Raw genomic sequence first — 24540 nt, forward strand, 5'->3', positions numbered from 1 at the left:
GCTCTTTGGCCCCTTGAGTGTGGCTCTTCCACAAAATACCATGGCCTGGGCGAGTCTATTCTGAAGAAGTGGCGTTAGAAGAAGTTTAAGTTTAAAAAATTTGGCTCTCAAAAGAAATTTCAATCCTTGTACTGTTGATATTTGGCTCTGTTGACGAATGAGTTTGCCGACCACTGGTCTAAACAATTCCTTACAGAAAATGAGAACCAAGAATAGCAAGTACAATATGGAATTCTTTTTTGTTTGTTTTGTTTTGTTAATCCTCACCTGAGGATGTGTTTCCACTGATTTTTAGGGAGAGTGGAAGAGAGAGGAAAGAGAGAAACACCGATGTGAGAGAAACACATTGATTGGTTGCCTCCTTCAAGAGCCCCAACCAGGGTCCAGGCTGGGGAGGAGCCTGCAACCAAGGTACATGCCCTTGATAGGAATCAAACCCGGGACCCTCCAGTCCACAGGCCGACGCTCTATCCACTGAGCCAAACTGGCCAGGGCAAATATGGGATTCTTTTATAAAGCAAGGCTGGATGATCTCTTCCATGTTGCCCAGCATGCCATCTTCACAGCAGACCAGGCCCATTAGTTCAAAACTCACTAGTGCCAAACTCCAACTGTTACTCTCTGAATTATTCTAAATATAGCTCAAGTTAGCATATGTACTAGTAACCATTTAGCGCCTGCCTGCTGATCATACCCTGCTAAGATGCACCCACCATTGGCAAGCCCTAGATGAGGTAAACTATGGACTACACAAGTCCGCCAAGCTGCTGCTAGTCCTTTGTAGTTCTCTGTCCCTGAGACACCTCATCTATTGCAGAGAGACTACTTCTGGACAAGGAAGCACCCTCTCCCCAGGGGTTTCCCACACTCTATTAATAACCAAAAAGTTCCCTTCCCTCTGAGTGGGGGCCCTGCACTGTTGCCTCTGGAGGGAACCATCCTGTGAGGGACTTCCCTTCACCAGCAAGTTATCAGTGTGGCACCCAAATTAAGCTAGTTGTGTGATTCTGTCACCTGGCAGTCATATAATTGTCCTTTATCTACTCCCAAACCCCTTGATCTCACTGCAACTGCTCAACATACTTATATGCATAGGTTAGTGGAGATAAATCCCACTGGGACGTGCTTCTCTGAGAGTGTAGACATCAATCCTAGGGATCCCAGCACCAGCACAGGTAGCCAGACCTGCCCCTTCCCTCCTGGGGACCCCCTGGGAAAAGTGTAGTTCCTGGCTAGGCCACCAGATAGGTCTCAAATCCAATTCTTACCCAGGGCCACACCTGAAGTCAATTACAGTTGGGAGATAAATTATTAAGTAGATTAGTTATGTAATAATATCTGACTTTTAGAAAATGATTATAAAATATTTCAATGTAAAAATAAGATTGAGTGATGTACCCAGATAGCAACGTAAATGGTAAAAAAATATATTTGTAATTGAATTTATTGTGGAGCAGGTTTCAAGGGTACACCTGGTAAAATATTTTTATTTGCAAACACAAAGTGCCCACCAGCTGTAATTATTTGGTATATACAGTATCAATACGTTAGTTCTCACAGCAACTCTAAGATAAAGACACTAAGCTACTTCCACTTTTGAAAAGAGGAACCTTCACAGAAAGGTTCAGTTACAAGGTCTCATGGGCTGTGACAGTGGAAATTAGAACCCCTGGGGTGTGTCTCCATAGTCTGAACTTTTGCCCACAGGTTTGTTCTCTTTGACCCTTGTTCACACTTCCATGTGTCCCTGGCTGATCACAACCCATGCCTCTACAGCCAGAGGGCCGAGATGTTGAATTGTGATTGCTAATCTCTTCATGCATGACTTGACTGTCCCCCACTCCAGTGGTACAGAGTCAGTTGTGGAGCTTTCTAAAAAATAATGATGTATTGTCACGCAGAGAAGTGCTCCTTTCACTGGTCTCAGGCTATGATCTGGGATTGTGCGTTTTGGAAGAGCACAAATCAACCCAGTTATGTCTTGAGAGCATTTCTCCTTGAGGCTTGGGTCCAGCACTGGGGTTGGTTGAAGGGTAATATACCTCCAACCCCTGGGGCAAAGTAATTCTTAATTCTATCTTGTTGGAGTTTTCTCTCTGGGCTGCTGTGGGGACACACAGCACTGGCTCAGTTTGGGGAATGAGGAAGTGCATAACTCAGGACTCATCTAAATAAGATGTGGGATGAACTTCTGCCCCCATTAGTTGGAGTCAGAAACATCATAGAAATAATCCAGAAGTTCTTGGCCCGGAAGGGCAGAGCTGCCCAGGGGCAGGGGCAGGGGCAGGGGCAGGGGCAGGGCTGGAGCCTGTTCTACTGTTTATACTAGATGTTTATGACACTGCTCCCATGACCCTGCTGGGCCCAGCTCACATTGCAGAGAGACCTATTAAAGGTCCCTGCTGTGACCACCAGGACACTGATGGAGACAGACGGCGGTGAGCTGTATGAAAGCAGCTGTGGGAGAAAGGAATACTCAGAGAGACAGGCTGAACCTCTAACCCACATGTCAAGGAGTGCAGACTCTCACATTTGTATTTACAACTGTGTAAAAAAAAGAAAACTAGGATTTCAGCAACATAGATTCTTTTCAGCAACAGTTTATTGTTTAATAGCAATAATCTGTTGAAAAAGTTTAATCTAATTTCTTACAAAATTCTGCATTTAATATTCTCAGGTCACTCTATCTTGCATTTACATGCCATATTTTCCCCAGAAATAGTTTTTTTTCCTCAAAATTATGAATCATGTGCTAACCCTAGATTGTTTTCAGGTATGAAATCCAGCTGAAGCTTTCTCTGAGTTTAGAACTGCTGTCTCCTCAACGTGAGGACTGTAGTGCTAACTATAAATGAGTGACCACTGTCCTTATTTCATGACACAGAACGTGTTTTGTATTCTCCGAATTCTCATACGAGCCATAGCATTCCTCTCTGAATAAAAGACTTCTCATAAGTTTTCACTGAATCATTTCCCAAGGAAAAATTATTGGTATTCCTTAAGAGGTTTTAGCCTCCTAAATACTGTTCTAGTGGTTATTTCATCACCGAGTTTTCTTGTGCACACCATGCCTTGAGCTTGGCTGAATATCTGTTCACAGCAATTACAGACCTAGGGGTTCTCCCAGGTGGGGTTTGCTCACATTGTTTACCATGAATTATAAATGAAAGCATTCCCACAGTGACTGCAGACTGAGGGCTTTCCCCTGCGTGAATTCTCTAGTATGAAGCTGAGAGCTGTTGCTGCAGACTTCTGCTTTCTTTATATTTCCAGTGTGAGTTCTCACATGTCACCTATGGTCAGATGAGTGACTGAAGACCTTTCCAAAGATTCCACACAGATGGATTATCTTCCATCTACATTTGCACATGGAAGATGAGTAAGGATGACTGCAGGGTCTTCCGCATTGATTACAGACAGTGTTTCCTTAATGTGTGAGTCATTGCTGTTTTTAAATGTTAAAACTATAATTGAGTTTTCTTCTACATTCATTACTTATAATACCATGTTATCTCAGGTCAGAATATTTACTGAAGGCATTCATAATTTTCTCTCCATTGTGGGTCCCTTCATGTCGTCTAAGGGCAGAACACTGACTGAAGGCTTTCCCACACAGATGACATCTATAAGGTTTCTCTCCAGTGTGAGTTCTCTCATGTCGTCTCAGGGCAGAACATTTACTGAAGGCTTTCCCACACTGACAACACTCATACGGTTGTTCTCCAGTGTGTGTCCTTTGGTGCTGTCTGAGGTTAGACGACTGACTGAAGGCTTTCCCACATATATGACATTCATATGGTTTCTCTCCAGTATGAGTGAGACTATGTTTTCTAAGGTCAGAGCTCTGAATAAAGGCATTCCCACAGATGTGGCATTCGTACGGTTTCTCTCCAGTGTGAGTCATCTCATGTCTTCTAAGGCTAGAGCAATTACTAAAGGTTTTCCCACATAGATGGCACTCATATGATTTAACTCTGGTGTAAAGTTGCTTATGTTGATTAACGTATGACTGGTCACTAAAGGATTTTTGACATTGTTTGCTGATACAGGGTTTCTTTTCCATATGAGTTAACACATGTTGAGTCATTTTGGAGCTATGGGTAAAATTTCCCAAATCATTACATTCATAGGGATCCTCTTCAGTGTGAAATTTCTGCTTTGGGGAAAAAGATGAAAGGCTGTTAATTGATTTTCCCACATAAGTTCATACATTCACTTCTCTACATATGAGTACTAAATTAATATTGCAGTGATGATATCCAATTAAAATCTTTCCAATGATACCTGCATATGCATGGTGTGTTACTCCACTCTACACACAGATTTTCTCTTGGTAGCATCCCAACTGCAGAGCTTATTGGTTAATTTTGAAAACTTCAACATGTTTCAAAGACTAGGTATGCAAACAATGTTCATGCAGTTGTCCTTTTTATTAATATCTCAGGTTATAGTTATGAACTTAGGTTAATTCATTCTCTAAATTCAAACTACCCCAAGTTATTTGTTCAGAAAAAGCTTTATCCAAAATTAACATAAATCACACTATTGTACTCACAAGTTTTAATTTAAATGACCAGAATGAACACTCATGAAACTTACCAGTTGCATGATTGTAAATGTGTCCTTTCCATTGATATGCTGTGTGGCTATCATTTCTTCATTTTGAATGGCACTTTCCCTGCCTAAAATAATTAAAAAAAAATTAGAACAGCTTTAGGGGAATGAACATATATGTCTCAAAAATTGGCATTCTGATGGGGAATACTCTAAGGAAGTAAGAACACATCTAAAGGCACTGACAATTCGTAAACATTTTCAGGATTGAAATATGAAAAACGTAAAATAGATGTTGGGTAGCAAAAGAGAGGGAAAACTTTCAAAGGGGAGGATCAGAACAAGAGTTATTATGTGAAAGTTTTACTTCAATAATGACAATATCAGAATAATTTTGCTTCATTGTCCATCTACATTTTGAAAAATGTCACTCAAACTTTCCAAAGCCTTCACTTGATAGTCTAAAGACTTACTCAGTCACTGAGCAAACATCTCCACACTGAAGCCCTGACCCCCGCTGCTCACCTGCATTCTGGCCTTGGAGAAACCCAGTCCCTTCACTCCATAGCTCTTCTCCTTGCTCCAGCTGAAAAGTCACATCTGATTTGCAGATCCGATATCCTATTTGTGAAAGAAAAGTACATGGATTTGGAGATATCTATATATAAAAAAGGATAAGTGACCGTCTGACCGCCCGACTGGCCAGTATGATGCACACTGACCACCAGGGGGCAGACTCTCAATGCAGGAGCTGTTGAGCTGTGGTGACTTGGCAGCGGTGGTTCTCAGGTCACATGCCCCAGAACCAGAGAGGAGGGAGCCCGATTCCAGGGTGCGTCACCTGAGAACTGCCCTCTCACAATCTGGGACCCCCCCGGGGATGTCTAAGAGCCGGTTTTGGCCCGATCCCCACAGGCCAGGTTGAGGGACCCCACCTGCTGGAGGGGCCCTGCTCACTCCGTAGATACCCTGTGAGCCGTGGCACTGCCCCAGGTGCGGCTGACTGGGGAGGGACAGCGGGAGATTGCCTCTAGGGTGTGTTCAGCCCATCTCACCCAGTCCTGCTCTGCTGTCCACCTTCTAATTAATTTCCTTTCAACGTGCACGAATCTGTGCACTGGGCACTAGTGTGCTAATAAAAGTGCATTCTCATCAAGTCCACAACAGGCTACTGAGGAAAAATAAGATCACTGAACGTCACCCCAGGCACCACCACTTTTAACAAAGAAAACAGGGAAGTAATCCAGGTCACATGTCCACAGTAGTAAGACCTCTGGGTGCTGATGTCCACGCTCACATTCAGATGGAAAGCAGAATCCTCCATCTTTTCAAAAATGGGGAAATTAAATGGCTCCAAAGTTGCTTGAATATTATTTTCTAACGTAAGTTTCATAAGAATAATCAAGTCTGTCATTTTCACTACTCTGGTCTTAAGTTCAGCATAGTGACTAGAACAAAATAATTATTTAGAAAATTTAATCAATTTATTTAAGCATTCAAAAATATTCAGTGAGCTCCCAGTTCTGTTCTGAGTGTTAGATATTGAGTAGTAAGAAAGACATTCAATTGGGATCAAGATTGCTTTCTAGTAGGGTGACAAACTAGGTGTAAGTAAATGAAAAGAGACAACTTTTACTCCATGTAGTTTTAAGGTCTATGAAAGAATCATGGTAGAGAGAGAAGTAGGCTGTGGAAGCTATTCTAGATACTTGTTGAATGAATGAATGAATGAATGAATGAATACTATTTACATACTTACATACATACATAAAAACTGACACACTCACCCAGGGAGACCAGGTGACTGATGTTCTCTAGCATCACATCTCTGTACAGCTTTCTCTGGGGTTTGTCCAGCAGGGCCCACTCTTCCTGGGTGAAATCAACAGCTACATCTTCAAATGTCACTGATTCCTAAAATATCATGGACATTCTGGTTTAGACAGACTAATCCCAGCCAATGTCCAGAGTAGGAGGGTGGAGAGGGCAACCTAAGGAAGGGGGCTGAGGAGCTGGGTATATAGCAAGATCAAACTGAAGTTGGGGTTCTCAGTGCTGAGCTGGTATCTGCCTTTCAGATAGATCACAGACATATTCATAGTCTGAATTAATAAGCCTTTGTTAAAAAGGAACATCATATGAAATATGGTGTCATATAACCTTGAAATTTTCTAGAACTGATCAATTTTACTTCCAGACACATGATTATGAAAAGTACCCTTAAAAAGTTAAAAGTAAAAATCACCTCCTGGTTAATGTCAAGTAACTTTCAGACTTATAATTAAGGCAAACAATAATTATGATTTGCCACTTTTGAACCATGACTATAGTTACATCATTCCCCTAGATCAGTGGTCGGCAAACCGCGGCTCGCAAGCCACATGTGGCTCTTTGGCCCCTTGAGTGTGGCTCTTCCACAAAATACCACGTGCGGGAGCGCACGTACAGTGCGATTGAAGGAGTACCCTAATTAAGTTAATAACAATGTACCTACCTATATAGTTTAAGTTTAAAAAATGTGGCTCTCAAAAGAAGTTTCAATCGTTGTACTGTTGATATTTGGCTCTGTGGACTAATGAGTTTGCCGACCACTGGCCTAGATGAACCTCAGACTCCTTGTCTATGAAAGGGTTTAATAATGTGTTAGGAGTGTTGAAAGATTCAATGAACTAATTTTTTCTATGTAAACATGTATTAAATACATGCCATTGGTCTGTAACTCACTAAAATGTCCAGGATCCTTGAAGCAATCTCCAGCATTCCTCAGAAATGAGTAAGTTTCACACAGAACTTAGTACCAGTAGGTGCTGTCTGTCTCATTGCTAGAGGACTCAGGTGTTCATAACAAACAACAGGTCAGATGGTCAGCAGCACAGGCCAGGGCTGTGAGAGGCTGTGCTGAAGGACAGTCCTAATCTGACCGTCCTGCAGGATGAGGCCTTCCCTTCTTGACTTTACCTGGGGCCTCAAGCAGCAGTTGTCACTGTGTCCTTTGTAGCTTTATCTTGTCTCCAGCTACAGGATAAAAGAAGCCCCTGGATTGCTTAGGTCTATCTAATTTTCCAACGATTTCCCAGGGTCTGACATTTGACTCTGCTCTACTCCCTGCCCTGCATGCACAGCCGCCGTTAAGGAATAACAGTGCCTGGACATGCATTCCAGCTACCAAATATGAAAGAAAGGTCAATTACAAAGAAGGCAAAACGTGTGATTGGGGACAAGAATGATCATGAGAATTTTAGTTGTCTTAAGAATTTTCCAAAAGTGAAAATATATTCTAGCAAAACCTTCTATTTAAAATGGAAAAAAATAAATGAATGATTCCTCACGCTCACCCAGGACCTGTAACGTTCAATGACTGGCCTCCCTGATGAAACCACTGCCTCCCCACTGTTCTACCCCTTGTTCATCTCTACTCACCACCACCCACACAACACTGTATGATTAAAGAGTCAATTATTTCCCAGTGAGGCCATGGACTGAATTAGAGAAAGAGCTTCTCTCATCTCTTCTGTACATGTACAATCTGCTGGAATAAATCAGTGTGATGTTAGGAAGAATGTTAGTCATTGGGGCGTTCCTGACCCATTACAGCCATCTCAGAGTCCTGAGGAATTTTCCCTGGAGCTCAGGGATCTCTGAATACCTCCTGGTTGCTTAGGACAGTGATGAAGTAGGAGAAACCTGCCCACTGATGTCAACAGCAGAGTGATTTCAGTAGAAAGAGGCATTCCTACTTACCAGCGGCTGCATGGTCAGTGACTCAGTTGCCAGGTGTCTTTCTCTGGGTTTTCACTCACAGACAGTCTTAAGGTCTAAACAGGCAACGCTGGGGATAGAGAAAGAAGCCGTGAGACTTCAGTCTTGTGCACAATTTCCAGACCCTCCTGTCATGAAACTCCAGTGTTCAGCTGGGTGTGTTCCCCACTCCCAGCCTAACCAACAGACAGGCAGTGAGTCTTCAGGAAATGCAGAGGACTCTCCTCCTCTCCTAGGGCCACAAGAATGAAGACTACGGGTAATAATAAAAAGCACAGAAATATAGAAATCTTATGGATAAGAATATCAAATGTACTGAGCTTTATATACTAATTTGGCCATGGCATTCCGTTATTCAATTCCCTCCCTGATTTCCAAGTATAGTAATCCCTGACTCACACCATATGTAGACATTGGTTTCCACCTGCAGGTAAGCACTGTGGAATTTCTCAGGTGTCAGTACTGCTTTATGCACTAGCAGGGATTCTCTAACCTCCACGTACTCCTCTTGACCCTCATTTCCTCCTGCTCAAGCAACTAAGAACCTGTTTTTTGATAGGGTTAATCAATTCACCAACTTATTCCATTTGGAGGGATCAATGGCACCCATCCCATCAGTCAAGTCCTTAAAATCTCTGCCATCAGAAAGTGGCAGGAGGACATACATGAGTCATGGAGGCACGGTCATGTACTGCCTCGGTCCTCTAGATCAAGGGTGCCCAGATAATACAGAATTGCTGAAAATCTACTTGGTCCATCTCATATTTTCATAAGGTGGTAGTAGAGTGTGTGCTACAGACATATATTTCTCTCAAAACAATCACCATGAATTCATGTGATTTAAGGAGAACTAAACTCAATGAAAATTACTTGAAAAAAAAGATGCAGTAGCTATTAAAAAGGCTAAAGTATAAAAGAGGTAGGAGTGAAAAGTTATTGAAAGTTAATATTCAAGGAATCCTTTGCCTTGTACCAGAACATTATTTTAAAATTATTCAGTAATTTCAGTAATGGACAGCCTACAAATTACTAAAACCCCCCATGGCCCAGGAATAGAGGGAATAAGCTTAGAAAGCTAGAGAGGAGGTCCAAGCCTTCTGGAGCCTTTGCAGTATTTTCTAAGTATACTACAGAACCCCAGAACTGCTCATGCTGCTCCACAGACCTGCGGAAATGGAACAGGGCAAGGATGGGCCAATGCAGGCTCCCACAACAGCTCAGCTCCCACCAACAGCCCAGGCTCAGCAGCAGGATGCCAGAAGTGCATACCTGAAGGTGGTAGGGTGGAACACAAGGCAGACAGTGCAGCAAGACAGTCAGGGCCAGGAAAGGCTTTAGCCTTACTGTTCGTAGTAGGTGGGGCTTTGGGGGACTGGTGGGCAGGACATGGTCCTTGAGTCCAGCCACCTTCCCGGAGGCCAGATTCCCTGGAAGGCACACACAAAACAATTTAAATGACCCAATATAAGAGTTGTCTCTGAATGGCAGATAGTTTTCCAGATATATTTTTATATTCTACTAGAGGCCCAGTGCATGAAATTTGTGCACTTGTAGGGTCCCTAGCGGCTGCTGGCCAGGGCCTCCCTCCCTTCCCCCAGCCACAGGCCAGGGCCTCCCTCCCTTCCCCTGGTGGGCCCCACCCCCTGGTAGAACTCCTGGTCAAGGGAACAATTTGCATACCACCCTTTTATTATATAGGATCATTTTTTACTCATGTGTATTTCAGCATTTTGGAACAATTAACACATTAAATAAAAATTCATTTAATATGTTTTTTTAAAGAGAAAGGATGACAATTGCTACAACATGAGTGTAGATTACACAGAAAATTCAAATGATGGCTTATTCTAGAACATCCTTTTGGTAATAAGCAATATGTACAGTCAACAAATAATGAGCCATTTTGAAAGTCATACAGTAACTAGACAAAGTCCAGGCAAGAGGAGGTTTTTTTACATTAGCATATATGTTTTCAGATATCATGCAGACTTTTGAAAGAAAACAGACGTTTCGTGAGAGTTTCTGCTGGGCCTACACACATTTGCTCCTATTGGATGCTATTAAGAGGATATTAATATCGTCTAATAAAGTTTCTAAGACTCACTCAATATTATGAACTTAAAAAAAAACTCCTTGCCACAACTGTTGACACTAAGCATTTCACAGATATCCTCGCTTGAAGAACAGCTCTAAAAAATGGGATTATTTCCACTCTAAAATACTGCAAGAAGTTTAGTAAGGCCAAGTATGTACCAAGCAAATTTCTCCTGTTTCTGAGCATCTCTGTCTTCTTCCCACTCCCTGATCCTCATTCTTATTCCTTCTCCAAGCTCCCTTCACACAGTCTGCCCTCTCCTCATGGGGAGATGCTTTTGACATACCCTCAGTTGTGACTGTGGAGCAGGCAAGGAGGTCAGCAGGAGAGGCCAGTAGAGAGGAGCAGAGGAGCAGCACTGGCCTCACAGGAAGGACAGACCTGGATGGGAGAGTGGCAGGGTTTTCCCTTCTCACCCCTGCCCTTAAAAAGTACAGCTCAGCCCCCGCCCACTGGTGTGGCTCAGTGGTTGAGTGGCAATCTATGAACCAGGGGGTCACGGTTCAATCCCGGTCAGGGCACATGCCTGGGTTGCAGGCTCGATCCCTAGTGTGGGGTGTGCAGGAGGCAGCTGATTCTTTGATGTTTCTCTCTTCCCTCTCCCTTCCTTTCTCTGAAATCAATAAAAACATATAAAAATTTTTAAAAATAAAAAGTACAGCTCATATTTCATACCACTGAGCAGGAGCCACCTCTCCATCATTCATGGCTTTAATCACAATGATGTCAAGTATTTAATTCCTCTTTTCCAGAATATCACATAAGCTATCAGCCCTAGCTGATCTGGCTCAGTGGATAGAGCATCAACCTGTGGACTAAAAGGTTCCGAGTTTGATTCAGGTACCTCAGTGGCAGGCTGGATCCCTGGCCCAGGACTGGACGCATGCAGGTGGCAACCAATCGATGTGTTTCTCTCGCATCGATGTTTCTCTCTGTGTCTCTCCCTCTCCCTTCCACTCTCTAAAAATCAATGGAAAAATATCATTGGGTGAGGATTAACAACAACAACAACAAATTATGACTGTTAGCAGACCTAATTACCAGCACCGGAAATCATGAAAATAGCTCGGAGCAATGTAGAAGCCCTGAACAGACAAGCTCCCTTCCCACAGAATTCCATGACAACCCAGCCCATCCTTGCTCATTTTCAGAAACAGGACACAGAGGACACAGACTTCGCTGGAAATTTTAGTTCACAGCCGGCTAACTTGAAAGATTACATAAGGGGAGAAAAATGTTGAACGTTGAACTAATTGGTTAAACTAGGTTTTGACTGTTTATATCAAATAAATCACCAACATTCCCACACATTGAAAGAGCGTACAATGATCTGTTAAGCACCAAACAGTGTGTTCCAACCAGAACCGCCTCATCTGAACCGGACAAAACACATGCAAATGGGAACATAAACTGCTAATTGACAACAGAACTCTAATGAATCTGGGCTCTGCCTTCCTTGTGCCCCGGGTGGCGACTCTTGGTCAAAACCCCTCCCCCGGGCCTGTCTGCTTCCACCTCCCTGCGGATGCCCTGTCTCTGGGCCTCTCCAGCGCTGCTTTCTGCCCAGGCCGCTGTCTTTCACTCTCATGGCCTTTCCCAGGCCTCTTCTTCTTCCTGCTCCGCTCACAGGCCCCCAGGGCTCCCTCGCCGCCCACCTGACCCCGCGGGGACCCCATGGGATGAGGAGGTCCCTGCGCAGGAAGCGCACTTCCCGGTGGGGCAGGACTGTAAACACAGCCTGACAGCTGGGCCGGTGGGCGGGGCTCGAGGGCCCGGGAACCGAAAGTGCCCAGGAAGCTGCGGGGTCCCGGAAGGCGCCGGATGGGGAGGGGACTCGGGGGGCCTGCGGGCTGCAGATCCCCAGGGTGGGGGCCTGCGGGGCGGTGGCGCTGCGCGGGTGCGCAGAGGAGATGGTGAAAAGGGCCCCGGCAGGGAGGGCGGGGCGGGGCGGGGCGGGGGGCTTTACCTGCAGGTGAGCGGACCCGGGCCCGCAGCTCCGCGGCTGCCGACTGGGCGGGGCTCCCCGCGGCTGGGGCGGGCGGGCGCAGTTCCACCAGGTCCCCGGATCCCGGGCTGCGGGTGTGGAGGACGCGGCGCTGGGGTATTCACCAGCGATCCTGAACTAGAAACACCAAAACCCGCTCCCGCAAACGGGATCCTGGAGCTGGGAATCTGCTTCCGGGTCGGCAGGAAACTGCGAGCCGAAGGGGTGGGGCCTGCCAGGTCAAGCTGCGCTTGCAGCGCTTGGGGGCGGGGCCTGGCGTCCCTCAGTCCCGCCCTGCGTCCAGGCATTTCCGGGCGCGGAACCTGAGTCTCCAGTCTCCTTCCGGGTGAGGTGGTTGTCCCTGGGGCCAGCCACCCACCCTGCTTCCGGTTCAGTGATTCACCTGCTTTATTATAAAAACTTGGAGTTGTGGAGCCACTTACACCGAATGCGGAGGTACTTCCTGTTCAACCAGCCGAAAACGGTGTAAGTCAAAACCCTCTGTGAACAGGTGCCATCAGGGTAGGGCGCTGTGGGTGGATCCTGAACGTCTGAGGTTCCCCCCACATAAACTTTTTTGTTCTCCCTTTTTATTTTTATTTAAAAAATATTTTTATTGATTTCACAGAGGAAGGGAGAGGGAGAGAGAGAAACATCCGTGATGAGAGAGAATCATTGACATGCTGCCGCCTGCACGCCCCCCCGCTGGCGATGGAGCCCGCAAACCAGGCATGAGCCCCGACTGGGAATGGAACTGTGACCTCCTGGTTCATCGGGCAGTGCTCAACCACTGAGCACGTGGCCTGGCTCTTCTTCCTTTTTTTTTTTTTTTTAAAATATATTTTATTGATATTTCACAGAGAGGAAGGGAGAGGGATAGAGAGCTAGAAACATCGATGAGAGAGAAACATCGATCAGCTGCCTCCTGCACACCTCCCACCGGGGATGTGCCCGCAACCAAGGTACATGCCCTTGACCAGAATCGAACCCGGGACCCTTCAGTCCGCAGGCCGACGCTCTATCCACTGAGCCAAACCGGTTTCAGCTCTTCTTCCTTTTTTAAGGGGAAGTAGAACGTGAGCGCCAATTGAAATGCGGCATTTCACACTGACAACCACAGAACTTGGTTTCCAGTAAGGATGGGGGAGGGGGTTGAGCAATTGCTTTAAAAGAGCAAAACCCCTGCCTGTGTACGAATATGTATGTGTACATGTGTGTGTATGTATGTATGTATTGCTTTCTCCTTCTTTACATTTAATGTTATAGTTCACAATTCTTGAGATTTATACATTCAGATATCTTTGAGGCAAATATAGATGACATCCTACAACTTGCACAAGTTCTTATTTTCTAAATATTTGTAATTTCACATTTTCCCTTATTTTTACTCCCCGTTATCTGAAAGTGTATTTTTAATTTGAAAGGTGAGATATATTAATCTATGCTTTTGTTTTCTTTTTCTGAATGTTTCATGTTAAGGATGGATCATGAGGCCTGTAAAAAATGTGCTCCTTAGGAGATTGGTAGATTTTGCTTTCAACAATGAGGAATCCATCTTTCCATTCCTTTTAGACACACCCAATCGGAATATCTACTTTCTCACATGAACAGTTGAAAGCAGTGTAAAACTGGATTTTCACATTTCAGTTGCCTCATTTATGCCTTTAATAAATTTTAATGTAAAATATGTGAGTTAAAATTTCCTGTGTAAATTCTGAAGTTTGGGGTAGAGGAAATTTGGCAAGATTACACATCCCAGCTATTCATGCTGCAAAAATATCTTAAGGATATTTCCAAAGAAGAACCCTTCTGGTTTTCTACTGTCTAACACAAGTTTCTCCAGCTTTGATTTTAAAAAAATATTTAGACTCATATGGATTTAAATTCTGGAAGACAACATTCTCTTAGGCAGGGGGACAATAAACACTCTGTGGTCCATGCCACTGCTGCCCCAGGTCTCCAGGTCTGAGGTCCTTTAACCTGACCACATCTCACTCCTCATCCTCAGGTCTGTGGGGACCTGAACACAGATTAAGGAGCCAAGACTGTACATGATTTGAGTTCAAAGAACCCAGATATCTGAAGTCTTCCCCCATTTAGTTTTTCCTCATCCGCCTCTTTCTTTACATGGGAGTCAATTGACATAGTTCTTCCCGTGTAAAGCCTTCAGCCTCTGACCCACCTTCTCCATCAAACTTTCTGTGTTTCTGGTTTATACACAGTGTGAGCTTTGTGAGGCTAACAGCCAACTGAAGTGATTCCTCTGGGGTGCACATGGGCTGCGTAGGTATTGTTTGCAAGGTCACTGATTAGAGAATTAGAATGATCTAGAACGTGTTTAACAGTCCCAATGCTCAGGACTCACACAAGAACTCACTGAACTTATACTTCTGAGAGAAGGATCCAGACATTAGTAGTTTTTATCTCTCATCAAGTGGTTCCAGTGTAACCCAAATTGAGAATTGATCTAAATGCTGTGCTGATCACACTTTAATGTGTGTGCAGACTGTGGAGACATTGCTGACATGCATGTAGTGATGCAGCAGAGCTGGGCTTGCCTGCGACTCTTTATATCTAACTAGAGGCCTGGTGCACGAAACTCATGCACAGGGGTCTTCTCAGCCCAACCTGCACTCTCTCCAATTTGGGAGCCCTCATGGAATGTCCTACTGATGGCTTAGGCCAGCTCCTTATGGTTCTTTGCTCTCTGCGGGGCCTGCCTGCTCCACACTATGGTGATGGGCAAGCAGGCCCTGCTGGGTGCTGTCTGCGGGCTGTGATTGCCTGCTCCTGGGTCACCTTGGCAATGGCCAAGCAGGCCCTGCTGTCTGCTGTAAAGCTCTGTGGCCGCCCTCGCCTCTTGGGGCCGGCCATGGTCCCGGGAGGCTACGGGCTTGGCGCCCATCCCTGGGACCCAGGCCACTTGGCGCCTTTGTATGCATATTAACCCTCCATCTTTGTTGAGTTAATTTGCATACTCCTGATTGGCTGGTGGGCGTTTCTGAGGTATGGTCAATTTGCATCTTTCTCTTTTATTAGTGTAGACTAGAGGCCTGGTGCACAAAATTCGTGCAAGGGGGGGTGTACCTCAGCCCAGCCTGCACCCTCTCCAATCTGGGACCCCTCAAGGGATGTCTGAACACCCATTTAGGCCCGATCCTACCCCCATGTAGACACTGGGTTCGGGCCTAAATGGGCAGTTGGACATTTTTCTCACAATCCAGTACTGCTGGCTCCCAACTGCTAGCCTTCCTGCCTTCCTGATTGCCCCTAACCACTTCTGCCTGCCAGCCTGATCACCCCCTAACCACTCCCCTGCCAGCCTGATTGATGCCTAACTGCTCCCCTGCCAGCCTATTTTCCCCTAACTGCCTTTCCTTGCAGGCCTGGTCACCCCTAACTGCCCTCCCCTGCAGGCCTGGTCCCCCCAACTGCCCTCCCCTGCAGGCCTGGGACCCCCCCAACTTCCCTTCCCTGCAGGCCCAGTCGCCCCCAACTTCCCTCCTCTGCCGGCCTGGTCACCCCTAACTGTCCTCCCCTGCTGGCCTGATCGCCCACAACTGCCCTCCCTTGCAGGCCTGGTCCCTCCAAACTGCCCTCCCCTGCTGGCCATCTTGTGGTGGCCATCTTGTGTCCACACACGGGGGCAGCCATCTTTGACCACATGGGGGCAGCCATCTTGTGTGTTGGAGTGATGGTCAATTTGCATATTACTCTTATTAGATAGGATAGAGGCCTGGTGCATGGGTGGGAGCCAGCTGGTTTGTCCTGAAGGGACTCCTGGATCAGGGTGGGGGTTCCCTTGGGGCATGGGGTGGCCTAGGCGAGGGGCCTGTGGTGGTTTGCAGGCCGGCCACGCCCCCTGGCGACCCAAGTGGAGGCCCGGTATCTGGGATTTATTTATCTTCTATAATTGAAACTTTGTAGCCTTGAGTGGAGACCAAGACAGGCCAGGGCTGCGAAAGCTTGGCTTCCTCCATTGCCGGGGGCAACTCAAGCCTCCTGCTCTCTCCAGCTCCATGGCTGCCACCATTTTTGTTGGGATTTATTTATCTTCTATAATTAAAACTTTGTAGCCTTGAGTGGAGGCCTGGGCCCATCAGGGTGTGTGGAAAGCTTGGCTTCCTCCATTGCTGGGGAAACCCAAGCCTCCTGCTTGCTCTGTGGCTGCAGCCATCTTGGTTGGGTTAATTTGCATACTCACTCCTGATTAGCTGGTGGGCGTGGCTTGTGGGTGTAGCAGAATGATGGTTAATTTGCATATTACTCTTTTATTAGATAGGATAAGCCACAGGTCCAACCAAGATCTTCTTTATGCTCTGGTGAATAAACTTGGATAAATTAATATTTAAAAAGATCAGCAATGTTTAGAAATCAAAGTTCCTGTATAATATCATATTTGGGAGAACTTTATTAACATTACAACAACTTTAAATACATTTACAGTGGCCAACAATAACTAAAATGTATAAGGCCAAGAGAATATTCCCTATAATTGTTTCCACTAAAATATTTCTATGATATTGAAAAGTTGCATTTCAGGTCAATATGCTGCTGGAAAGATGCAGACTCTCTAGGTGGGTACATTACCCAGAGTTTCCCTAGTCATTTACACATGTACACATTAATCTCATAGCTTCTGGTTTACATTATATTTTGATAGTCCTGTGTTGGACTCAGTTTCTTACAAAATAAATTACAAGTTCAAACGCCAGTTTGATACTAGTAAGTCCCATTTTAAATACATATTAACTTGACATAAATAGAATAGGCTATGTCTACGTGTCATTCTTCAGCATTGTCTAGAGTTCCACGTTTTTACACATCCCACAGCTGGAAGTGAGAGTCACCAGACATAGCCTGCCCCTCCATCTTTCCCCTCTTCAGTCCAGCTCTCAGGAGGGCATGGTAAGCATGGGGTCTTGGGCATGAACCCCTGGAAGAGAGGAATACTGGACAGAGGTCTGAGGACTTTAATTATGCATGCCACAGGGCACTGGGCAGCTCTCAGTACTTCCTCCAGCTGCCTGGTTGGCAGAGCTCCCTGTGAGGAAGGCAGGTGCTCCAGAGCCACATCTGTCCCACACAGCAGCGTTGCCTTCAGGGAACTCTCAGCCCCAGAACAACCTTCTCCCCCCTGGTGGATCTGCCAGGCCCTGTCAGGACAGGTAGGTTCCACCTCTCTGCAGGGTCTGTTCAAGGTATGGTCTGTGTGCCGTCTGGCCAGCAGGGAACCAGCAGCAGTGGTTCTTGCTGTCACTGGGAGACAGAATTTGGCTGTTGCTCAGGTGGTGGGTGACCTTCACTGTGCCTTTAGTGCAGCTGAATAAAGCCTTCCCTGTACGCTGGAGGGGACTTTCACCATTCCCGGAACATCAGGCATCTGAAGATGCTCATTGTCAATAATGGCAGCTCCCAGAGTGTAAAACTGACTAGAAAAATTGGAGGATGGGACTCCCTCTCCTGTCATTCCAAATAGGAACCAGTGGTCTGGCCCCCCAGAAGTGTCCCAGATGCTATTCACTGTTGTCCGTGCCATCCCAGGAGCAGTTTCTAAGGTGACTTAGAAAGTTTTGTGTTGGCTCCTGCAGGGCAGGGATGCCCTCGCTTTGGCCACAGGCCAGGGGAAGTGGTTGCTGGGCCCTGAGGGCACTTCTGAATGTTTGCAGAGGCTGAGCCTAAACAGAGATGCTCTCCCTGAATCTGCCCTGCGAATCTGCCCTGCGGACCTGAGCTCATCCCTGCCTCCAGCGAGGACTTGATCATTCCAGGAAAGTCATCAGTTTCAGGAGCTTTGTCAAAGCCAATGTGTTTCTAGTTCAACTTGGCGGCCCAGGTCCTGGAAAGACTGGAAAATTTTCTACCTCGGGCCCCGTGGACCTGATGTTTTCTAAAATAGGTGTGCAGTGATGGCTTCCCGAGCCTCTGGAAGGTTCTACATTTCAGTGGGTGCTGCAGAAATGCTGGTGCTGCTGGAAGGCACAGAGACAGGGATTGGGCAGCCCAGTTTGGCTTGGTCTGGAGGATCTTCCTTTTGAGATGTCACACTCAAAAGTCTGTTAGCAAGAGCCTTTAGTTTCTAACCATGTGAACACATCCACCATCTTGCTTGAGTACCTTCATGATAGGTAAGCAGATTTCACCCAGAGGGAGGGTTCCCGTAGCACCCCTGATGACTGAGCCTTGGGACTGACACCCATCATTTGGGCACTATTCCATTGGTTACACGTGTCATCTTCAGTGCGAAGGGGTGACACAAGGGCATGCACACTAGGATGGAGATTAGCGAGAGCCGTGTTGGGGCTGCCACCAGGAAAATGCACTCACTGTTCCAGATCTGAACCAAAGCTGTTGCCCTATATCTCGGCACTCAGGGCAAGCAGCCTGGGTTATTTGCATGGGCCCACTTTTTTCATATGTCATTACGCCCCTATAATTTGTATTGTAAACATCTTCTCTCCCTTCTCTCTGTACAGTTTGGAGACTCACTGAACCTTGATTACTGCAATAGCCTTCTTCCAAATTGGTCTCTCTGTCATCTTATTCACCCAGGCCAATCCCTGACTATTCCTTATAAAACTAGAATCCAAATTATGGATGGATTAAGGTGTGTGCTTCCCCTTTCCATGCTGAAAACACACACACACACACACACACACACAGTGTTCCTAACACTCATACTAGTAAAAGCCAAACATGACATTTATTCTAAGTCAGAGAACTTAGAATATGCTAATATTAGAGATAGAAAGAAGCCTAGAGATTATCTAAGTTAACATTTTCCAGTGAGTATTCAAGAATAAATTGCAGAATCGCTACCTGGGAAATTTGTTAAAATGCAGACTTCCAGGCTTCCTCCACCTGACCAAACTAATTTTCTTAGAGTGGATCTAAGTGTGCATTTGGAAGCCACTTTCCCAGTTGGTTTTATGCACAGTAATGATTGAGGGTCCCCTGATCTACATTCAACAGATGCTGCTGAGATTTGAGGAGGACCAGACCTCTCATTAGCAGCAGGTCTAGAGAATTAGAACTTAAATCCAGAATCACTGCCTCCACGTTCATCATCTCGCTGCCCTGCATCTTGACAGCTGATGAGGAAGACCTGGGAGGATATGACCGCAGGATGCAACTGTCTCCTCAGCTCTGGGAAGCAGAGCATGGTCCTGGCAAATAAGAAGCTCACACATTAGGGGGGAGGTGAATGTATGTTCAGCAAACTAACATGGTACAGTGAGCACAATATGGGAGCAGAGCACCTGGGCATTCAGACCAGGAGTATTGGCGGGTTTGGGGGGGGGGCATTAATTATTCTCAGGGCTAATAAATCCCAGGAAGTGTTCACTAACAAAGTATCTAGTCACTGACTAAACTGGCTGGTTTCTCAACATAGTCTGGCTCATTGTAACTTAATATAGAGAGCTCTTAGTTCATAGACCTTAATCTGTTGCCAAAATGTTTGTACCTTATGTTCCCATTTCACAAGGATTTCTGGTCAAAACTGTGCACCCACATCCTCCTAATGAACCGAGTGTCCACAAAACAAGGATGTTTGGTCTCCTTATGAAGGCCATTGTGTCTTCATAGGACCTCTCTGTCCAGGAACATCCCTAATGAGGTATGGAAAGGCACTTATTACCCAGACACAGACATTCTGCTGGTGTGATAACTGCAGACGGAAGTTTTCTCTGCCTCCTGGAAACGAAGCCAAGCTTTCTCCTCTCGGAAGCCATGAGGATTGCTGTCTTCCTCTGTACCCTTCTTCTCTCTATGACCCAAGTTCCACCAGGTAACCAAATCAACTCTGCAGAAGCCATGGTAAGGGCGAAGTGCCTGGACCTCGTGGGGATCCAGTGCTCAGAGCAGAAGTCTGTCACCTGTGCCCTGAGGAGGGTCTCATAGCAAACTTGGAAGACCTGTGGCTGAGAGCCCTCAGCCAACTTATCTGCAGCCATGTCTCCTTAGCTCTTCGTAGCCACTCTCAGATGAAATGAAATTGAGGGTGTTTCAAGTGCTTGAAACCTTATCTGCTCCGTTTCTAAAAATAAAATTAATTAGGCAAATTTACTAGCAGTTTCTAGACCTAGATAACAAACAAAACAAAAAAAATGGTGTGTTATCCTACTAAACTTGACCTCCAAAACTCCTCCACTTACTTTCAGCAAAAGATCTGCAGAGGCCGAGTTACCCTAAGAAGCTGGCATGAGAGCTACACCAGAGCTGTAGGGCCCCAGGAAGGGATTAGTGAGGGGGTGGGGGGCGTAGTATTTGAAAGGTGTACTGTGCATCTAAGAATTCTCCAACTTGTGCCTCCATAATGTTGGTCCCCTGGGCTTGGCTCTGCCTAGTGATGCTCCATCTCCACCCTTGGCTTTTCCTCTTCTTTTTCAACGTCTAGTCTTCTGAAGTAGAAGTTAAACAAAGGGATCAGAGACGACACCGCACTAGAGTGTATCTTCCCGCACTCAGCATGCACAGGTGCATCCCAGGTGTGAGGCATCTGTAGGCATCTCCTTGCTTTCACCCAAGGAGATGACCAGACACCCAAGATAGATCAGAAAATTTCCTACAACTCCTGGGCGTGTAGACTTCTGGATGTGTAGATCCAAAGAGGAATAAGCAACCTATTGTTCTACATCTAGTGGAATAGCTTATCTTTTCCTAAGAATTCAGGCCCTCAAGGGTCAGGGAGGAGTATCCAAGTAGTCAGACATGTGGAAATGTGGACAATCCTCTTATATTTTAAGGATTTGTTAGTTGCAATGCTTTCTGTTGTTTGAAAAAGGAAACTTCCGCAATTTTTCAACAGAAAATATACTGGGGGGCATGCCTATTCTTGGTGAATCCAGACTTGCCTGTCTAAATCTGTGTTTTAAAGGAATACTTACTGTGAACAGGTAGATAGTATTTCAGGTTTAGGGGGTTGTGGGTGCAGCTTGTGAGGCAAATTTCAACTCCATTTTAGAACTACTCTGGAGGAAGTAGATGGGGAGGTTGCAGTTGGGGGAGACTGGAGGTGGGAAAACAGTTCCATTTCTCAAGTATCTGCTAATTAAGCATCACTGTGCACCCTTACTAGGAAGCAGCATATGAGGGAAAAAAGATGTGATGGCCCTTCACTTCCACAAAGTCATGGGTCAGCCGCCTTCATTGCCAGGTAACAGACAACAAGCCCCAAACACAGCATTAGCATGTGGTGGAGGAGAGGTTTCCTACATGGGATCTATGAGAAAACAACTAAAAGAAAGGCAAATCAAGAGCAATGCGATATTTGAGAGCCCAGATCCTGAGCCTTAGGGGACCCAACTGGGAGTCAGAACCAGGCCATCTGTGTAGTACTAAGAGTGCTTGAGGCTCTCTGTCCATGGTTTCCACCTGACTCTTTCCCTCAGTGACAGTCTGCATGTGTGTCCATGCATGCATGTGTGTCTCGGTATATGTGTGGAGTATGCTGACTACCCCACACTCTACTAGTATAAGGGAATGAATGGCCAAAAAAGTAAGAAAAATACCCTGAATGTGACTTGGCTTCTTACACACACGTAACAGTGGGTCATATTTTTACAGAGCTCCTTTGTGATTCAAAAGGAAATGTTCAGTTATCAATTGCCACAAAACTACACACTTACCTCCAAGATGTGTGCCATCAAAGTGACAACACATGTCTGTACCAACATGCTAAAGGATAGAAATAGCTCTGCATTAACCAAGTTTTGCATAACCGTTTGCTGAATGCCTATGATATGCCGAGACTTGAGCTGGGCTCTGGGATATACATACAGAAAAGAGTAAGGTGTTCATCACCCAGCAGTGGGGTCAGGTGGAGGCAGGACAGCAGAGTAGAATGCAAGATGTGCCCCAATAGAAGGACATCCCAGAGTGACTTCTAACAGGTCACAGGACCTGCCAGTGCTTCATCTTCTCATATACTAACCTCAGATGACCTTCTAGTGGCAACAGGCCAGTTCTAGCCCAAGGGACCAACATTATGGAGGCCCGTCTACACAGTAGTTGAGCTGGTTGCAGATAGAAGGAAGAGATGTGCAGCCCAGGGAATGAAAAACTCCGATTCCAAGTGATTTCTACACAGTGCTCAACAGTGACAATGGGCACTGATTTAAAAAACAACCACATACCCTTAAGGTATTTCTGAATTCGTCTACAAGGTAAAAATATGATGTTGCATATTTGATCTTCATAGCCATTAACCGATTGCTTTGTGAACATTGAAGAGTTAAATTCAATGTATTGCATCTGGGTTTCAAGAGGCATTTTCTGGATGTATATAAATGCTCTATAATGATTAGAAGCTATCCAAGAATTGGCCTTTGGTTCCAGAATAAAGAGACCTAGGCATGCTGGCGTGGATACCTCTTACTATCATTAGCAGTCCAGGGCTGATTTGAAATGAAACCCAACCTGTGCATCAGCATGAGGAGCTACTCGGGAGTGAGAAGGGCTGGGAGAAGCTGGTGCCTCTGCCTGGAACTTCCAGGGGCCGCAGCTCCCCAGCCTGGCCTGTTGTTACACCCAGCATTGCCACATTCCCCCAAAATGCCAAGAATCCGAATCTTTGTGTGAAAGCGGATTTTTAAGCGTTGGCTTAAGGAATCAAAAACAGCAAGAGCAATCCACACAATATTATTTCCAGACACGCACCCCCTCCATGTGCTTCAATAGACATTCGGGGAGACGAATCAGTAGTTACAATAACCCTCTTCTCTGTGCAGCCAGGGGCAAATTCAAGGAGATCTGTGAGCGTCCCAACGGCTCCTGCCAAGAATTCTGCCTCGAAACGGAAGTTCACGCTGGGAGATGTCTAAGCGGCCAGCCGTGCTGCCTGCCCATGGGGCACCAACCGCAGATCGACCCGACGACACCCCCTCAGTACTGAGGCCTCTCAGAGGCTCTTGCTTGTTTGGATGTTTCATTCTCTGGTTCTCCATCTCCATCTCCCGCGCTCTGTCTTGTCTTTCACAGGGATTCTCGCTGAGTCCTCAATAAATAATAAAGAAGCACTCGCAAACGCAAAGCCACGGTGCACACCCATGTGCTCTATTTCGCTGCATTGCTGTCTGGTTGCATCTTTCTGTCTGGTTTTCTGGTCTTCATGAGCACCTGGTTGAGCTCCAGGCTTCATGGGGACACTTTCATTCGCCCCACCCTTTGTGCCCGGCCCCGGCACCTTCAGCCTTCGCTGGGGTGGCTGCTTTTGCCTTGGGAAGATGCTCAACCTTGTTCCATGGGCCTCTGTCCCTGATGAAGGGCAGCCCACAGGTACCCTGCAGTCAGACCCCCCCCCTCCCGCCCCCAGTCAGTGAGCATCATCAGAATCCTGCACCAGGGACAGAGTCACAGCTGAGAAAACACCCTGTCCTCATGCTTCCCCAAGGCAGTGAGCACTCAGGGCCTCTCCATGTGCTCCTGGCTGAGACTGGATTTCTTGGGTCCCACCTTCCACCGGGCTTGGTCACTAAGCTTCCCTCCCCCTGGGAACCAGGGCCTCAGCTTCCTTTGCCCACTCTGAAAATGACCACAGACCCAGGGGCTTGAGGCACAACAAGGAGTTCTGTAGGGCAGAAGTCTGGCCTGTAGCTCAGGGCTAAATTAAGGCTAAGTGGTCAGGGCTGCATCCCTTTCTGGAGACTCCTTCCTCCACATTCTTGACATTAATGGGGAGTTGCTGCTTTTCGTCAGCAGCCACCAGGCTTCACCCCTCTTTAAAGCCAGCAATGGGTACCCCTCCTTCTCACCTCCTAACACTCCTCTTCTACCTCCACTCCCCTTCGGGACCCCTGTGTTGCCATCAGCCCATCTGGGTAAGCTGGATAATCTCCCTGCTTTAAGGCAACATGATTGGCAACTTTAATCCTACCTTCAACTCCTTGGCTATGTCAGGTGACATAGACATAGTTCCAGGAATGAGAATATGTCCTTCTTTGCCAGAGGAGGTGTGACACTGTTTTACCGATAATAGCCACTGAAGGTTTGCCCACATCAGTCACCCATTTGTTCTACTTGGAGATGATTTTAGTTACTTGGTGTAGAGAAACCATCATGGTTAGAGTTTTCTTTTGGGTGAAAAGTCACAGAACCTCCCTTGGTCCTGGGAAGAAGATAGAATCAATAAATATTTTTTTCTTCTGTC

The 24540-nt window shown here is 46.1% G+C and overlaps 2 protein-coding genes across 8 annotated transcripts; one reads left to right on the plus strand and one right to left on the minus strand.

Annotated features, from left to right (window-relative positions):
- Window positions 1–2580: 2580 nt before the first annotated feature.
- On the minus strand, window positions 2581–12596 carry ZNF596 (zinc finger protein 596). 6 transcript variants are annotated; one of them, XM_080660741.1, is made up of 9 exons: window positions 12375–12593; window positions 11253–11368; window positions 10695–10789; window positions 9583–9740; window positions 8296–8383; window positions 6342–6468; window positions 5080–5175; window positions 4600–4682; window positions 2581–4156 (listed from the first exon to the last, which is right to left on the minus strand). In XM_080660741.1, exons 5-9 carry the CDS (start codon window positions 8305–8307, stop codon window positions 3509–3511), a joined length of 966 nt encoding a protein of 321 aa, XP_080516867.1. In that variant the 5' UTR covers window positions 8308–8383; window positions 9583–9740; window positions 10695–10789; window positions 11253–11368; window positions 12375–12593; the 3' UTR covers window positions 2581–3508. The 6 variants fall into 6 exon arrangements, with proteins under 6 accessions (XP_080516867.1, XP_080516871.1, XP_080516866.1 ...); XM_080660745.1 differs by having other exon boundaries at window positions 2581–4153; window positions 12375–12577; XM_080660740.1 differs by lacking the exon at window positions 10695–10789 and having other exon boundaries at window positions 12375–12582.
- Window positions 12597–12745: 149 nt separating this feature from the next.
- DEFB108B (defensin beta 108B) lies at window positions 12746–23408 on the plus strand. 2 transcript variants are annotated; one of them, XR_013960177.1, is made up of 3 exons: window positions 12746–12878; window positions 19980–20210; window positions 23123–23237. XR_013960177.1 is itself a non-coding variant. In XM_080661068.1 (3 exons), the coding sequence occupies exons 2-3, from the start codon at window positions 20013–20015 to the stop codon at window positions 23284–23286; spliced, it is 333 nt and encodes a 110-aa protein (XP_080517194.1). In that variant the 5' UTR covers window positions 12746–12878; window positions 19980–20012; the 3' UTR covers window positions 23287–23408. The 2 variants fall into 2 exon arrangements, 1 of the variants encoding a protein (XP_080517194.1); XM_080661068.1 differs by having other exon boundaries at window positions 19980–20181; window positions 23123–23408.
- The last annotated feature ends 1132 nt before the right edge of the window (window positions 23409–24540 follow it).

The sequence above is a fragment of the Plecotus auritus genome (genome assembly GCF_963455305.1).
Source record: "Plecotus auritus genome assembly, chromosome: 3".
NCBI lineage: Eukaryota > Metazoa > Chordata > Mammalia > Chiroptera > Vespertilionidae > Plecotus > Plecotus auritus.

What these genes read in the sequence shown, in the direction of transcription:
- ZNF596 (XM_080660742.1), bottom strand. An exon ending in TCTCCAAGGCCAGAATGCAG is followed by an intron (nt 4,683 to 5,079) that starts GTGAGCAGCGGG and finishes TAATTATTTTAG; the next exon opens with GCAGGGAAAGTGCCATTCAA. An exon ending in CATTTACAATCATGCAACTG is followed by an intron (nt 4,157 to 4,599) that starts GTAAGTTTCATG and finishes TTTTCCCCAAAG; the next exon opens with CAGAAATTTCACACTGAAGA.
- DEFB108B (XM_080661068.1), top strand. Translation starts at nt 20,013, where the DNA reads ATGGAAAGGCACTTATTACCCAGACACAGACATTCTGCTGGTGTGATA. An exon ending in TATGACCCAAGTTCCACCAG is followed by an intron (nt 20,182 to 23,122) that starts GTAACCAAATCA and finishes TTCTCTGTGCAG; the next exon opens with CCAGGGGCAAATTCAAGGAG.